This window comes from Lates calcarifer, linkage group LG24 (assembly GCF_001640805.2).
Source record: "Lates calcarifer isolate ASB-BC8 linkage group LG24, TLL_Latcal_v3, whole genome shotgun sequence".
NCBI lineage: Eukaryota > Metazoa > Chordata > Actinopteri > Centropomidae > Lates > Lates calcarifer.
In genome coordinates, this window is record NC_066856.1 from 6,201,565 (window position 1) to 6,219,140 (window position 17,576).

At 39.5% G+C, this 17,576-nt stretch overlaps 1 protein-coding gene across 1 annotated transcript in view; it reads left to right on the forward strand.

Moving 5' to 3' along the window:
• snx7 (sorting nexin 7) overlaps positions 1 to 17,357 on the forward strand; it is a 39,097-nt gene extending 21,740 nt beyond the window's left edge. The window contains exon 9 of the mRNA XM_018698310.2: positions 14,926 to 17,357. Coding sequence (XP_018553826.1) covers positions 14,926 to 15,006 — 81 coding nt within the window. The 3' untranslated portion in view covers positions 15,007 to 17,357. The remainder of the gene's footprint in view (positions 1 to 14,925) is intronic.
• Positions 17,358 to 17,576: the final 219 nt, after the last annotated feature.

Below are 17,576 nucleotides of genomic sequence, written 5' to 3' on the forward strand. Positions count from 1 at the left end.
CTAAAAAGAACAAGTCAGTTTTCTCGATTAATCGTTTGATCATTTGGCCTAAAAAATGTATGGATATAGTTTCCAATACAGTTTCCTGGAACTCAGTGCGATATGTTTATATGTCTTCTCTAATCTGGCAAACAGTCCAAACCCACAGATATCCAGTTTACTATCATACAAGACCAATAAAACAAGCAAACGTCAGTGTGAAATTTAAACAGGGTGTTGCTAAAAAGCTGCATTCTTATTCAGTCAGCCTTTCTTTCTCAGTAGTTTCTGCTGCTGGTAACACATCTGAAGAAAATGATATTTGAGTGGACATTTCCTTTTCAACAGTGAGCGTGGAAATAGGGGGAGTGCGTGCGTGTATGTGTGTCCTTGTCATATTTGGATTTTCTCTCCAGTGTTTCTCTCTGTAGGGGTGGGCCGTCTCTCCTGGCCTCTCCCTGCAGCAGCCCCGACAAAAACACTCATCACCCAGCACAGTGGCCCCCGGCAAACAAACGCAATACAACAAATGAGTACTTTTGTGTGTGTGTGTATGGGGGGTAAAATGTGTATATAGAAGCAGCCAAGGGGCAGGCAGCCTCTGAATATGAAAACATAACATTTCTAATATAGCCAGTGAAACTATTTGTTAGAAACCGATATATATATATTCATGAGTAAATTCAATTCCTGCGTTTGAATATTTCAAAAATGAAGTGTTAATGAATCTCAAAGGCTCTTAATTTGAGCACTCACAGTAACACAGAATGAATGGCCTCCCTTTTTTGAGCAGTGAACATAGAATAAATGAAAAATAAACAATAAAAGAATTACAAGGCATTCAACCACGACAATGCTTGGAGCTGCTCTTTTCAGATATTTATTTATGTTGCGTGTAAAAGTTGGAAAAAGGAAAGATTTTTGTAGTGCGAGGTCCTCCACTTCTCGTTCATTTTGATAGTGCTAGGTTCACTGGACTGTTCGCTTACTCTTTCCCTGACGAGCGAGTGTCAAGTGCCTACTTGGCAGTAGCGTAACTGGGCATGGTAGGTCTGTCAAGCTTTGGATTTCTCCATGTACTGAAGCTGGTGGCATGGGGCTGCAGTAAGGGAGATCCTCAGTAAACCAAGACTTTAAACCCTTTTTGTCTTTCTGAAAACAAAACCACAGATGTTTATTTATCTGCTAAAATGTAAGCTTCTATCATTGGTATGCCTGGCGAATTAGATTCCCACTTGCAGTAGGAACTTGGTGTTACATCCAAGACCAAGAGTTAGCATATGATAATTTGAGGTAGAACCTACCAAAGACACATATTAACGTTGAGTGGAACAAGCTGTAAACACATCATTGATGGATAGGCCTTTTCACAGTAGCACTTTTGATTTGTTATAGTAGTAAAAGGACAGGTTTTACAGATAACATTAAAGCTGGCTCATAGAGTGACAATGATATAGTGTGCACATTACTAGGACCCTGACACTAGCAAAACAGCTGACTAGTTCCATATCCAGCAGACATACATTAGCATTAATTTGGAGTGGTGTTTGAGTCCACCTGTTAAATGTAACTGCAAAATGTCCCACTATATTCACCAGCTAATACGTGACTGATTCTGTCTGAAGTGTTCAGTGTGTTCATCTGAGCGTTGTTTTTTTTTTCTCCGCTGCTGCTGGAAACCAGGTTGATGAGTGCACTGAGGCAGAATGAAAATAACGAGCCACAAAATTGTTTTCGGGTTAATAGTTTGATCATTTGTACAATTGCTTGTTTGGTTGGAAAAAGGGGCTGATTAAACTCACCATTGCTAGCTGCAGTGTACAGTACCTGGTCCTGTTTGGCATTTGCTCTTTCGTGTGTATGTGTGTTTAAGTGAGTGAATAGTAAATTCAGTGCTTTATGAATCTTACCTGACAGCTTCCTGGAAACCAAACTCTTGTCATTCCAAGTCTGTTGTCATTTCTTTTGTGTCTGCCAACCAGCACGGACTGCTAATTATTCTCAGCCTTTAAAAATAAGGGGAAAAAAAAACACACACACACACACAAAAACACAAAGTACCAGTCCATATTGGACTCTTTTTTTTTTCCTAGTATAGCCTCAGAGCTAAGTGCTTTTTTGATGAAGCAGCTCTGAAAGACAAGTTTGTCTTCATTCAAAGAAAACAATTTCTTGTTTGAAGGCTAGTAGGAAGGGCGCACAGATCAATCGTGCTCTGCAGTGTTTGCAATGGATGTTCCATGATTCAGATTATTAGATGTCTGTTCTGCCAAGTCGGTACATCAAGTTGACACAGCTCAGCCACTCACTTATCTTGTTAGCACTGTGTTCTTTTTTATTATTTATTAAGCAGCAGTGCCCTCTCCAAGATAATTACTCTGTCACTGGGAAAAGACAGAAACTTACAATAGTCTAACCTACTTCAGGTGATAAAACAACCTCTTTGCATTTAACAGTAACAGGCAAATTACTTTCAGACTGAGACACAACAAGATCTAAGACTGCGGCGAGTTGTCTTCCTAATGCCCCCTAACAGTGGACACGTGTCGATATGTGTGAAAGCAAATGTTTGTTCACGTCCGTTTGCAAGCTATATTGTTGATTAGCTGCTCAGCCATTCTTCCCTACAAAGGCAAAAATCACTGACCATGTATTTGGTAAAAACTGAGGCCTAGCCTGTCGGCTTTCTGACAAATATTGTACAATATAAAACATACTATGCCATAGAAATGTGTAAAGACTTGGTAATCTGTGGGACGGATTGCATAGAGAGTCAGCTAATTAGATAGCCTACGCAAGAAGGCCATATCAAGTGTAAGGGAGTTGCCATCTCAGCTTTTGACACAAGTGGATTTCATGTCATTTGGTGTAAGCTACCTGTGAATTACACACTTAAATGTATTCAGTTAATGTATTATATTTATTTAAGTATACATATTAGTAGTACAAACACTTGATTCATATCAGTTCTGTAAATAATGATCAAACTTAATGGACCAGTGTGTAGCATTTAAGGCATTTATCTATCTACATTTTTGGATGGAGTGTGAGAGGTCCTTTGGCTAAGATAATCAACCTAAAAAGACATAAATTGCTACAACTTTCATGCCTAGTTACTGCATCCTGCCTTTTTGTAGGGCAGCATAGTACAGCTTAAACATGTAAACTTCAATGTCAACATCAATCTGTTTAGGTGGTTTGGTTTACCCACGTGTGGACATCCAATCACATTAGTTTTAATTCCCATGAGAAACAGAGGTTTCTGCACAGCTGTTTTCTACTCCACACAACTAAATAAAGATGGACTACTTCAAACAAAATAGAGGGAAAACACAGGGGAAACTGAGACAACAACTTCCCCATTTTTCAGTATACGGAACTTTGATGAGAAACCAAGACTTGAATGTGATTAAAAAAAAAAAAAAAGTTAAATGCCTTTTCATGTACCAACAATAGTGGCAGTAGAAAATATCAGTTTTATTAAAGCTGAGTATGTAAATTTCATTGTCAACACAAACACATCTGCACACTCACAAGTGAGAATTTGCTAAATTGAATCTATATGTATGAATAGGGGGTTATTTTTTCACCACTGGTAACACTGCGTTGTTTGTTCCTGGCCTGTAAGCTACATTTAACAGTTCAGATTTGTTTACATTGCCTCCCCATTCTCCTGCCACCTCAGCTGTCAATCACACATATACACAAACCCACCCACTGAGAGTCTTAGAGGCTTAAGGAGAACGTCTGATGTATATACAAAGACCTATTTTTTTATTTTTATTTGTTTTACCAGCTGTGCCAGCAGGGTTGGTTCTTTTCACCTAATGAGTCTTTGTGTTTCTCATCTGGTCCTGGTGAACATGGAAGATAGGTGTGGTCCAGCGATTGCTGAATGATTACTGAGTGTTGATTTAATTATTCAACTACGTAATATGTTGAGTGTGTTGTATGTTAATATGTTCAATTGCAAGATGGTCTCTAGATGTTTCTTTCTGTCAGTTTGGGTGTTGTGGTTCTTGTGGGTATGTCTCTGGTGTGAATGTGTGTACATTAGGGCATTGCTAAAATAGAGTATACCTGCTCAGCAAGCACCTTATTGAACTGAAAAATATTCTAGTGAAGCATAAAAGCAGTACACAGAGGATGATTTCATGCCTTGTCAAAAGCAGGGTTATACAAGATTAGGGCCTTAAATAGACTTTTCTCATTTGGAGGATGGCTATTTCCAGTGAGAGAATATTTTACTGTGGTATCATTCGATTGAGGATAGCCTAAAATGCTATTTAGCCCCATCTTTGGTGAGAACATCTTATCATTGAGTACAAATTTCAAGCCCTATTTAGATGATATTTAGGTCTGTGTGGTTGGTAGGATGATTTTAATATTGCATATTCAGTGATTTCAATTTCGTCCAGAGCGTGTGTGTGTGTGTGTGTGTGTGTGTGTGTGTGTGTGTGTGTGTGTTTTCCTTCCCTTCCACCAGTATTAATTACTACCCTGAATACCTGCTGGTTTTTGGCATACTTGTGTGTCCTCTTGAGAATTTTTTTTCCATCTGGATAATATCTGGTGTTTACAGATGTATTCGGAGGGTTTGCATACTCTTACCCACTATTAAGTTTTATTCGTTTGTTAAAGTTTTGGAGTGCAATAGAAGAAAATTAAAATGTTTTTTTATAACTTGATAGATATCCATTTTCACCAATGTACAGTCCCTTTTGGAATCCCAAAATATGCTGTGAGGAAAAACAGGGGTGAGGAGTGACTAAAATCTAATATCACATCTGATATCATTATATATCCTGATATTGGTATAGATAGTATCATAATATAGTGCACTTTCTAGAAATTAAACTGAAAATATGTTTTGCAGTCAAAAAACAAGATAATAATCTCTAATAGCTATAGCTAATCCTGTTAATTAAATATCTGACAAATCAATTTTATTGATCACATTGACACAGGAACCCTCCTTTACCATCCAGTCACCCCTTTGTTATCTATACCTCCTTTGCAGGTTCACAGGAAATGGAGCCTATATCCCAGAGGCCTGTAACATGAAGCAAGTTCAATTCAGTCTTGCTCTCTCGGGGTTACTTTGCCTCTCAGAGCCTAACATTGGCTCTCCTGGATAACTGGTATCACCAAGCTACTTAATCAACTGGCTCAGTTAACTCTATTCTCGCTGTTTAAAGTTTGCATATCTGGGAGGTGGGGTTGTTAATTACAAGTGACAACATTAGAACCTTGAATTAAGTGATTCGTATGATATGAGATGAAACACTGATACCAGTGGGTAAATTTGGTTATCACAACAGCAGAAAGAAACAGTGCCACATACTGCTGTCTTCTTTGAAAGCAATGCAACTATGCTGCATGTAAGCATTTTTTACATACAACACCTGGTCTAAGTTATACAGTAATGGGCTGCCTTCCAGTGGTTGGCAGGTTCCAGTGGAGCATGGTTAATATTTTCTCACCCCCAACTAAATGAAGAATGTCCTCCTCTTCCAAATGGGGCTGCAGACTATTTTATTAAAATGACTGATAACCAGATCAAATTAATTTTGTGTTAGCGACTCATTTGGCAGAACTCTTGAGGTCAACACTACACAGCAAACCATCTGCAATGCATTTACAATGTATTTAACACTGCTAATGTTTTCCTTACATTCCATATATCATGATGAGCAAATAATAACACTCTACTGCCCTACTGAGAATTATCCCAAAGGATGAGATCACTCGTTGCTACGTGCTGATATTGTTATTCAGATGCAGATGTGGGCTATTGTAGCCACGGGGCCTGTGAATGATTTATTGGAATGGAGCACAGAGAGTCGGCCTATAAGAATCTAATAAGACACCTGCACCTGGGAGGGTTTTATACCACCTAGGTGGAGTGTAGGGGACGATGGGGAAATAGAGGGGAAGGATGAATGAGGGGGGATGGGGACGTTGAGGAAAAGAGCAATGTGAGGAAAGGAGACATAAAGAGCACAAAGAAGTGTTGGGGCGGGTAGGTGGAGACTTAAGAGGAAGAAAGAGACTCAAAGGCACAAAGAGCAAGAGGAAGAAATAGGATTGGAAGTAGGACAGTTTGAATACAGAAATGAAAGAGCACTGAACACTGAAATATTGTACATCACAAAGGGCATATGCATAAGAAGTATGAAAACTGATTAGTGACGAATGTCAACTAGTGCTTAAATGTGCACCAGACATTGTCTTGTTCCAGTTTGCTAAATGTGAGGATTTGGGACCTTGTGATAGGCATTTCCATTATTCTGGGCAATTTTATAAATCAATTTTAACCTTAGATTAACCAACAAAATATTCAAGACAATGGGAATTTGCAGCACTTCCGTCAACAAAAAACTTTAGTCATGACATCTTAAGGGATTTAGACATTTTTCCACGCTTGAACACCACCGAATCATCACTTAAACTGTCAAGTCCTTCTGACAGTTATTCCCATATGACATGCAAGTACCATTAACAGAGAGTGACAGGGGAGCAGGCAGGGGAGGATGGGTGTGAAGTGGATGGCAGGACAAACTTATCTGTACCTTAGATGACCATTTTCTTTTCTGTTGTTGTTGCCTTTGCTCTGTATCACAGCACATTCGATAGGAAATGAAACAATGACAGCTGTAAGGTCACCCACCCACCCCCCTACACTGTAGCTAACTTGCACTTCAGTGTTTTGATCACATCACCCCAACAATGGTTTCTGACCCACCTGACAAGTGGTACCAGAACATGGACAACCCTTTAACCAAACTGCACTGCACTGCTCCATTATGGACAGACTGCACTGCTCCAGTATCTCAATGTGATTTCTGACCTCTGCCTACACCAGTTGGTGGTGAGGAGCCTCCTACGCAGACCACAGCATCTTGTCAGTGAAGAGAATATAGAAAAGGAGGTGCAGCATGTCTAGGGGAGCCTCAGAGGAATGAATGAGAATCACATCCTGACTTGAAACCAGCATGGACCCTCCTAACTCAACAGGGACCACGCAGTAGGACTCTCTTGCATAGCTGAACTGTTGTAACATTTGGCAGTGTCTTTAAGTCACAAGGAGTCACAGCTTGCCATTAACTATTCAACACCTTAAGATCTCTTCTTTTACACCCTAAAGACATGGACACATGAGACTGAATGAACACTAGAAACATCAGCTGTCTGTGAACACCAGATTTATCTTGGGGCATTATCCTGTGACTGCTCACTGACGTTCAAAGGAGAGAGTTGAGATGGTTCAGTAATGGATCGGGATGCTTTCCTGGACACCTCAATCTGGAAGCAATCGAGGCATGTCCAATTGCCCATCAGAGTCAGCAGGAGCCAATGCTTTTTTAAAAATCTCCACCTGGAATGATACCTCAATTCAGTGGCGACAAAAGAGCAACCCAGTATTTACAAGAGAAAAGTGATAAAGGGAAAAAAAAACTCTTAATGAAAACTCCTTGGATGTATGTAAGTGCCATTTCAGTTTAACATTTAGAGCACCCCTAACCTAAGAGTACCTTCAAACATCCATGTTTTCAAACACATATACTGGTCTTCTGTCTGCCAATGTTCTACTGTATTAGTGAGATGGCTGGAAACAGCTGATGAAGAAGGTGAAACAGCATCTAACCAGAAAGACGTGTGGAAAACCATGAGAATCCTGAAACATAAGAGGAAAACAGGCCGTGTTCATCTTCACCTTGTCATTATTAAATACCATTGTAAAGTAAATATCTTTGCATTTTGGACTGTTGGACTAATATTATCAATAGGTTGATATACAGTATAGTAAAAGAAAAAAAAATATTTGCAGCCTTTGCATGGGAATGAAATAGTGACTAACGTCCAGGCTAGCAGTTTCCCCCTGCTTCTAGTGTTTATGTAAAGGTAGGCTAATCATCTTCTGACTCCAGCTCCATACTTGGCAGAGAGACATGACAGTGGTGTCCATCCTCTCATCTCAGTCTTGGCAATAAAGCAAAAAATAGGTCTACAAATATGTTGAACTACTTCTTTAAGGTGCAGCAGCTATTATGTGTTAATCTCGGGTGTAATGTGAATTTCATTATGTGCATTGGCGCAAATTAATTATGCATCAATCCTGATGTTTCCCCATTGTTAGTATGTGGGCTTGCACAGAAGACTTTAGGAATGTGTGTTCCTATACTTGCTGTGTGCTGCCAGTGTGTCTTACCCACTGCACTGGATAATGTGGAAAAAGATCTCTATTATACTGTTGCAGAAACATGCTCATATCTTACAGACTGCTACAATAGTTGTTAACACTATCATACATGGAGAAGAGACTACTTAAGTGGTTCACTACATACTGTAGAGTTGATTACCTTCATTTTATGTATGCATGTGACACACCTCTTGCTCACTCTTTGAGAACTATTATCTCTATAATGTCAGTAATAATAACCCTCTGTTGCTGTAATGTAGCAATATACACAGGCTGGTAGAATAACATGTGCTACAGCGTATTAGGTTTAAGCCATGCTGTCATCAGATTGCTGTGTGTGGGCATAGCAGAATGAGGATGCGCTGACATTTGCAATTCTATTAGCACGTCCACATGCAGTTTTCATCACAGTTATTCCTCCTGCACAGTCTGCATATTGTCTTATAAATAGCAAGATAGGAGACAAGTAACAGTCCATCATTAAAATCCAAAGTATTCAACACATAATTAAAGATGTCAGTACCCAGCAGGACCTGACAGGAAGATGTCCAACCCACTCATTTAAAATAAGCTTTTTATTGAAAATATAAAGCAGGTATTAATGATTGATTGATTGATTGATTTTAATAAATACCTCACATGTCCACATGTCACTTGACGCCAAGTGTGGTTTAATGCTTCAAATTCAAACAAAAACCTAGACAAACAGAACAGACTATAAATATAATACACATAAATTAGTTGGGTATGTAATTATTTATGAAATTGAATAATTTCCTGTAAACCCCAGAAGTGATTCAAACCTTTTTATATTTAATATGTGTGATGGTAGAGGCAACCAAATTAAATATTTAGCTTCCTTACCATAGTGATACTTGTGTTCCCCAAAACCAGCAGTTGTTGATGATGCAGTAGTTATCATTCAGATGCAGGGTTGTGATGAGCTGAGTGTTCTGCTCCTTCTTCACCATGGATGGCAAAGGCAGAGCCTCGTCAGTATTGCCATGGTTACCTCATAGCAACAGAGACTCTGCTGGAAAATGGGACTGATACAAATGTGAGGATGCTGGTTATATTTCAAGATTATTTTTATTTGTCCTCATAGAGTTGGACTAGCTGTTGAAGAGTAATGCTGGTATTTGTGGACAGCTGTAGCAGTATATTGCAGAGTTTTGATGGCAAACTGAGACAAGTATGTCTCAGAAAATTCCCTGAAGCAGCAATTAAACGGAAACCAATGGCAGCTAGACTTTCCAGTTTTTGGTAGCTTTTTACTTACTGTCTCCTCTGGTGCTGCCACAAACAGCTTCCAGAGCAGTGTGAGACAGACAGAACAGAGCTTTTCCTCACATTGCAAAAGCACCGCATTCTGGGAAAAACAGGCTTTGCTAATCCCTTGCCCCAGTTACAGAAACCAGGTTTCTTGTTTACATCATGTTTAAGAAAGCATCGTACTGGAGAAAGCGAAGTGTAATCCAGTTTCTTAAGTGCATGTAAACACACTGTATGTTCATTTGCCAGCAGTCTTTCTGACTGAAGGGGCATCTGTTTCTTTGAAACAAATTGTTAACCATTTCTCAGCCGTTTGAGAATGGTGTCACACTATCTGCTGATCTAGGCACATTTTAATGGGTCAGTATCAGGCAAAATAAAGCCAATCAAATTCCAATCAAATCAATCAAATTTTTCTCTACTGTGTTATGTCACCTCAGCCTGCTAGTGTTGCAGCCGCATGTGAAAGTGAAAATTAGAATGTGTTAGTAAAACAATATTTGATTGCAATGTTGAGTGATTATGTTTTGACACCGGCAAATTTTGCTAAGCTCCAGCAGAAACAAATCTCTTCTCGTTAGCAAAGAGCAATCTACAAAATGTTCAGGTAGCAGTTCTCATTTATATCTGACCCTGACCACTCTCACCAGTTAAAATGACCGTCATCATAAATGGTGGTAGGTTGTATCAGCTGTCTCTAATTGACATAAATTCAGTGAGTACCTTTATCATGGTCTTAAACTGGTTGTCTGTACTCTGCCAAGTGATATATCCTCTCTTTTTTAATCTCTTCACATCACTTTCAGGAGTTATGTTCAGAGTTTCCTTAAAATCAATCATTTAAGTTGATCAACCTGGATAGCTCTGGTAGGTCACCTGATAGAGTACATACAATTTGTCAAGGTCCAAATTTGGCCTGGGTCCTTTACTACATGTCATCCCATCTCTCCCTTCATTTTCTGTTTGTTTACTGTAAATATCGAATAAAAAAGTGAAAATGCCAAACTGTTAAAAAAACTACTACAACTACAACTATTTATTTCAGTGTGTCACATATGTATTTAATGAACATTTTGGTAAGTAGAAGTATTGGATCAGACTTGGCATTGGCAGGTACCCAGTATTAAAGAATCTGGATCAGGATCAGGGCCAAAAAACATCAAGGATTGGGACATCCCTACTCTACGCAGCAATTGGGCAGGACAGGGTTTAAATTGCTCTCTCAAGCTCATTCTTCATAGAAACGCCACAAATGACGTTGATGAAAAACTGTCTGGATGTGTGCTCGATTAGCCCTGCTTTTTATGATTCATCGCACTCAGACTACAAAGACACACCAAAGACACAGAGTTATCGGAGAGAGATCATGGAGGCAGTGGGATGCAGCTAGGAGGAGTCTTTGATGGGAGGCTTTTCACCCCGCCCTCAGGTGGAATAGGCTGAAACACTGTGACTTTTGATAGGGTCAGATGACAGTAGCAGCTTTGTGAGGTTGTAGTTTGTCTGTACATGGTAGGCCTTGATTTGTGTGTGTGTGTGTGTATAAGAGAGGTAGTGTTATTCTCCCCTGTTATTCTTGTGTTTTTCCTGATTCCCTGTGTTTACCTGTTCAGCACCAGTGGAGCCCAGAGGATAGCTGTCGGCTAATCAGGCCTGTGCTTTCCTAATGAACTCCTGTAATTAGAGCTTTAGCCCTGGGTTTTGTCTGCTTAACTCAGTGTGTGTGTGTGTGTGTGTGTGTGCTGCTGTGTCTTGGTGTGTTTAATTAGCTGGTTCATGTGTTATGTGTTATGTTTCTGTGTATGTTCCATGCATGTGTTTATTTAAACCAAACTTTGAATCTCAGGTGAAATGTGAGGAGGTACTGACAATGTTTGTCTTACTATGTATGTTTTATTCATTTCCATCACTCTGTAGTGTTTTATTCAAAGTAAATACTGGTGAAAGGGCACCATCTCTGAAAGAGGGGGAAAAAAATGTGCTGGAGAAGCGAGCCAGATTACCTATACTGGAATTATGCTTGTCCAGGCTGCACATAAGCAAATGCACAGGGATTGTTTAGATACATTGAAAAAGCTGTTTCTTTTGTATTTGTGTGTTCAACTTCTGACCAAACCTCAGTCAAATTTGGTCTTTCTTGAAGCACACAGGTGCTCACAATGATTGTTGAGTTTCAGAGGGTGTGCACGTCTGCTCCCCTGGAGCCTCTGCAAACCACAACATTGTTCTCATAGGATCACAAAAATGTTTACATGTGTCTTCCAAGAGCATAAGCTGGCAGCGCTTCATCTTCACCTGCTGTGAGACGGTCGATGCCCTGCTTGATCAAACACAGGTCAATACCGGCCAATACTACTCACTTTAGGAAGTCATTTTAGAAAAATAATCAGATCAAATGAGTGACACACTTTATTTATACCAAGGGACTGATCAATCAACACAGAGATACAAGATTGTCTTCAAAGAGCACTTTGTTATCCAGTAAACTGAAAGAAATCCAGACTCCACCCAGTCAGAAGCTTCAGTACAGAACCATGAATCCTTTTCTGTGTGTAAACTGGAAATGAAACAATCCTGTTTCCTTTTCCAGCTCTTTCTGTTGTTGTCAGATTAATGTGCTGCAATTTCCTTGTCTCTTGGCTTTCTCTGTAGTCTTCCTTTAAAGAAGGCTATGCTGAGTCAACAGCCTGTTAAATCCAGGCTCCTTGGACAGATTTAGTGCTCCACTGGAACATCTGAATCTGCTTTGTTAGAAACACCATTGCTGTTATATCTGCCTCTGGAGCCAAAAGCACCAGTTCTTAGAATTTAAAATTATGCCGCAGAGAAAACAATTGTTACTAACTTTAATCACATTGCTTTATAGATAAGCCATTTCAAACCTTGTAATACATTATCTGCTTTATCTTGTTTCAATCATTCGCTGAACTTAAGTGTTTCACAATATATTTCTTTTATTGTGAAGACAGTAGGATGGATTTATTGTGAAACAGAAACAGGAAGTGTTGACAACACTACTGCATTTAGCTAATGAACACTAATGAAAAAAAAAAAAACTAAAAAAAAGATGTAAGACATTTTCCAGCACTTCCTGGAAGTTGGTTTGAAGTTTTACGATGGATAAAACAAAATGTAGAAAAGTATGCACAGGGGAAGTGGTTAGATGTACAGTAAGTCAGGAGCTTTATGCAGGCTGGATAAATTTTGAAAAATGTTATGAAGTTGAGCAACTAGTTAACTACTGGTCAACTACAATTTTGCAATTCTTGTGATTTAGAAATTAGCTGCTGTGAAACATTCACTGACTACTGTTTAACCCCTGAAAGCAATCCAGCAGGAGTGTCCCCAGCAATAGTCAGTGCTAGTAGCTGGGAACCTGGTGAGGGATCACATCCTGCCACTAATGACTCCTATTAATTGGTTGGAGGGAAGTGGGACATGGGCAATGTTAAGATGATCACTGTCACATGTAACGAAATGGCTGGAATTTGTGTGTGTGTCAGATGAGACGTGTGAATGTATACAGCCTCCTCGTGTCAGCAGACATTTATTGTCAGCTAAGTTAAATTCTAGGGCAAGTTGGTTTAAAGTAAGAGATTAGTCGTCATGTTTTAGTAGCACACCCTCTAGGCTTGACACTGTCTTACCTCCCTTTCCTTTTCACTGGATTTTTTTGAATCCTCCCATGGAGGTTTGACTTGACCAATGACATTTTTTCCTCCCCAAAATCATTTCTATGACCAGAATTCTAGCGTGTCCTGCCACAGTGCTACCGAGGTGCTGCCGATGCTATTGCGAGAAATTGGCTGTTAAATGGAGAGTTGGCGGGCCGAGGCTCTGACTTATTACCACCTCTAAACGAACTGCTATTACCTTGGAAAAACTGACTGCACTTTATTGATGTGTGCTGACAGAGTGGAACCCAAGTTCACAGATTGGCTTTTGAGTGTGTCTGTGCCTGTTGGTGAGTGCTTGTCATTTTCACTTTCTGGTTGCATGGCTTCCTGCCTCTCCTGCTATCTAGATAACTACTTCTTTGCCATAAAAGTGTGATTCATTTTGTCAAGTCCTCTGCGACACACACATACACACACACAATAGGACTCTCTCAGAGCCTCTGTCGGTGCAAATAATGTGCTTCACTGATGAGATGGCAAGGGAGTTAGAGAAAGAAAGGAGAGGCAGATCAAAAGAGAACGTGGAGAGAAGTGCTGGGGTAGACATTTGGGAACACTCCTCAGATAGTGATAGAACATTGTTTCATACCAGTGATGAAAACCATGATGAGAAAAGTTGAACGACAGTTAAGAAAATGTTGGTAATGATGTAAATAATCACTGTGATGATTATCTTGTGTAAAGAATTTACAAAACTCGCTCTAAAATATGATGTTAGCTTACAACAAAGAAAAACTAAGAGCAAAATTGATGCCAGACAATAAGCATCAGCTGCCTGTATGATGATGGATATAATATAGTTTATTTAATTTATTGTAAAGCAGTATTATTATCCTGGTTTTCAGCAGAGAATCTTTCACACTTGTAGCTGGGTTAATTTGGTCCAGGCCCAATGGGAAAAAATATACAGTTGATTTTTAGTCCTGTTCCAGTTTACGTTCACCCTGACATTTCACAAATAAAAAAGGAGTAAACGTTAACTCATTGATTGGACAACTTTGCAGGTTGCTAATCTGCGTCATCAGCGCAATTAATCTTCAAACAGGGCAAGTGTTTGGGTGCATCTAACTCCGACACTAACAAACGAGACCAACTGACCAACATACACAGCCGCACATTACAAAACTTCAACCAACTCTAGTGGAGTGAGGAAAATAAGTCAATGTATAGCCTTAAGCCCTGGGCCTGTACTGCAGCACAGAGTCTATTCTTCACTGCTGGAGAGGTAACATTAATATTTAACCAGTGATGATGGACAGTAAATTACATTTACCCAGTGCGCTGTCAGTGGGGCCAAGCTAGCTGTAGATAGTGAATATCTCCAGACAGGCTGTTTGTTATCCCACAATGTCTTGATTTCCCTTTCTACACATTAAATACAGAGTGTGGTGTCTGTCAACTTTGACAGAGCCGAGCGGAGTGGCAGAATGTAATGTAATGAGTCATGTAAGCCAAAGCTGTTTTTGGGATGATGCCATTCTGTTGTACTGACTTATGAGGACAGAGGTGCGGATTCTCTTGAGTGTAAAGGTCTCAGCGTGCTTCAGATAGAATAGGTTGTATGACATGTTGTCAGAACATATAAGCAGTTATGGCCAGCTCATATGTAAAGTGGGCAGAAAGTTCTGAAAAATATTTAGAAGCAGCCTCATCAGTCATGTTGTCAGGGAGTGGATTTTGGATGCTGCTAGACAACTGACAAGCACTTTGTCTGAGTCATACTGACAAACGGACTTAACCACCAAAACCTATATTATGATAATGATGCTGATGACGACCTGTCTTCTCTTTCAGTGCCTGGCCGTGTGGGAGTCGTTCCTTTTGTCTCAGAGAGTGGAGCCCAGTGAGCAGAGAGATGGGGAGGATGTCTCCTAAAGTTTGGTGAAAATCAAAATATGGAGATCACCTCCTCTTTCAAAACAACATAAAGCACACATGTTGTCTGTCCACCAGAGGCTCCAGATATAGACTTTGAACCAATGTCCACTTATGCAAACATGCATCATGTACGAAACAAGCACACTCTCTCTGTCTCTGTCTCTGTCTCTGTCTCTCTTTCTTTCTGGCCAAAGAGGTTAATCCCAGTTTCATCATTCCAGTGATGATTGGACATCACTAAAACCTACACTGTGATCCAAATATCCACATATTAGTGTTTACACACCTTCGTGTGCATGGCCAAAAATTAAAAGAGGACTCTAGGCTCTTCTGGCTCCACTTTGCTGTATTGTGGTGCATTATTTTTCATAGGTACAAACTACACACCATGCAGACAACAACATAGTGCCACTTTGAAAAATTTCCCTCTGTTGTGGATGGAAAACAGCTGTGTCCCATTTCAGGGGATGCCTCCTTAAAAGGATGTGCAATGCTAAGGTGTGTCGTCATTGTAAATTCTCACCCCTCATCTCAGAGAAACCAAAACTAATGATGCATTCAGGTGGACCTCTTCAACTTCTTTAGTTGGAATTTCCAACTTTACCATCAGGAGGTTGCATTCAACTGTCAAAATCGCATCACTGAGGAGTTTAAAAGTTACAAACTAATGCGACGTGTATGGATTTGAATTGGTGAATCAGTGGTGACATGACGTACAATCATGTTACCATGGCTGCTTTTTAGCACCAGAGGGAGCTAGCGTGCATGAACAGAACATCAATTCTACTGTGTAAATTAGGTTAGGTGGGTTGGATTCAAATAAATATGCACAAATGACGTTCGCTCTCATTTGATCAAGCTAGGTTTTTTTTTTTTTTTTTTTTGGAAAATTGACAGCCCCAGTGTACGCATTCTAAAATGCAGACTTCTAAAGATAACACCCCTTAACTGGGACACAGTTATTGAATCCAGCGTACTGCATCTGTAATACCAGTTTCATGGAACCATAATCTTTTCTAACCATCTTATAGCATTTTACACATGACCACTATTTTGTCCCCAAATCTTAACCAAACTACTCTCACAGAGCTCAGTGTGATGGTTTCAGGAGACTTATCTGTGTATTGAGTGTAAAAATCCATTCTTGATCTTGGGAACCATAGTTTGTAAAACAGCCTTCAGTCAAGGTCTACCTTTCTAGCTTTCTCCACATTGAAATGTGGTTAAAAGTTCTTGAAATAGCAAATACATAGACCGTGAGTGAAGATGTTTTTTTGGCCAAGTTTGTCTCTAAAGTGTTTTCCTGACAGTAGCCCCTGATAGACCAGAATTCTGTGCAGCTTTAAGACTTGGTTTGAGTAAGAGGCATGGGCATAGTTATACACATTTCATGTCAAGGTCAAACTACATGATATCTATCTGATAATGGTCCAACTCAACAGACTCGGGGTGTTGAGAATGACAATAAGAAAACCAACAATCAAACAAAGTAGCATGTTGGAATTTTCTTGCCTTCTCTCACAATGTGTTCCCTGACACTGACCAGCAAAGCACAGCTAGCTCTGTTAACTGCAAACATGGAGTTGAACGGTGTGACATCTGTGTGTGCATCCACCCATACACTAGATAAAAACAGTTGTGACCCTCTCCTACATCCAAGTCTAACATGTATTTCATCTAAGTCCCAGCAAGAATTTAAGCTCCCCTACTCTTACACAGTGACCATCTGAAATATTGTGTAGTCTGATCCTGGCACAAGTAAATGATCAAACCTTTGATTAATATGCCCGTATGTGACTGAAAGTTGAGGAGTTGAGGTCTTTCATCAAAGTACTTTCTCATTTCTCATGTCCTCTGGAGAGGAATTTGCAAGTGTAGATTTATGCACAGAGCGTATACCAAAAAATCGAAGTTGAAATATCACAAAACAAAACAGCTCAAGAAATGCATTGAACATCACATATACTGCAGGTGACGTCTACATCCAGTTAAAGTCTGTTTTCCTTTTAGGCTATCGTGTGAGATCAGAAGGGTATGAATAACACACACAGTACTGCTGATCTGCTGTGGTTTTAGCAGAGAAGCCGTAAATGCCTAATTAAATTCTTACATGAATGTTTGGTTGTTTGTGCCAATAGAGATTTCATGTTTACATGTCTGATGAAGACTAGCTATCTGTTGTGTCTTTGTAACAGAATGCTTAAATAATCTTTTTTTACTGATAATCTTTTTCTAATCTTTTTTCTCTCTCTCTCTATTTTGCTTTTATCGTTACTGAATATGTTAAAAAAAAAAGAGTGAATAAAATTGATTTTGAGATGTTGAAACAATAAAAAAGACAGATCTCATCCTCTGTTTGTTGACTGTAAAGGCATAAAAAATGGTGTGAAAAACAAACATATTAACTCTCTCTTCCAGGCATTTACACTCAAAGTGAATCACACATATCACCTTGAAAAATAAGTTTTATGTCTGCTGTTTATACACAAAAAGCATATTGACCTCCCCAATGTCAAAGTGTCCTAAAAAGTTTTTTCTAGTTTGCAGAGCTAATCCTGAATGCAGGG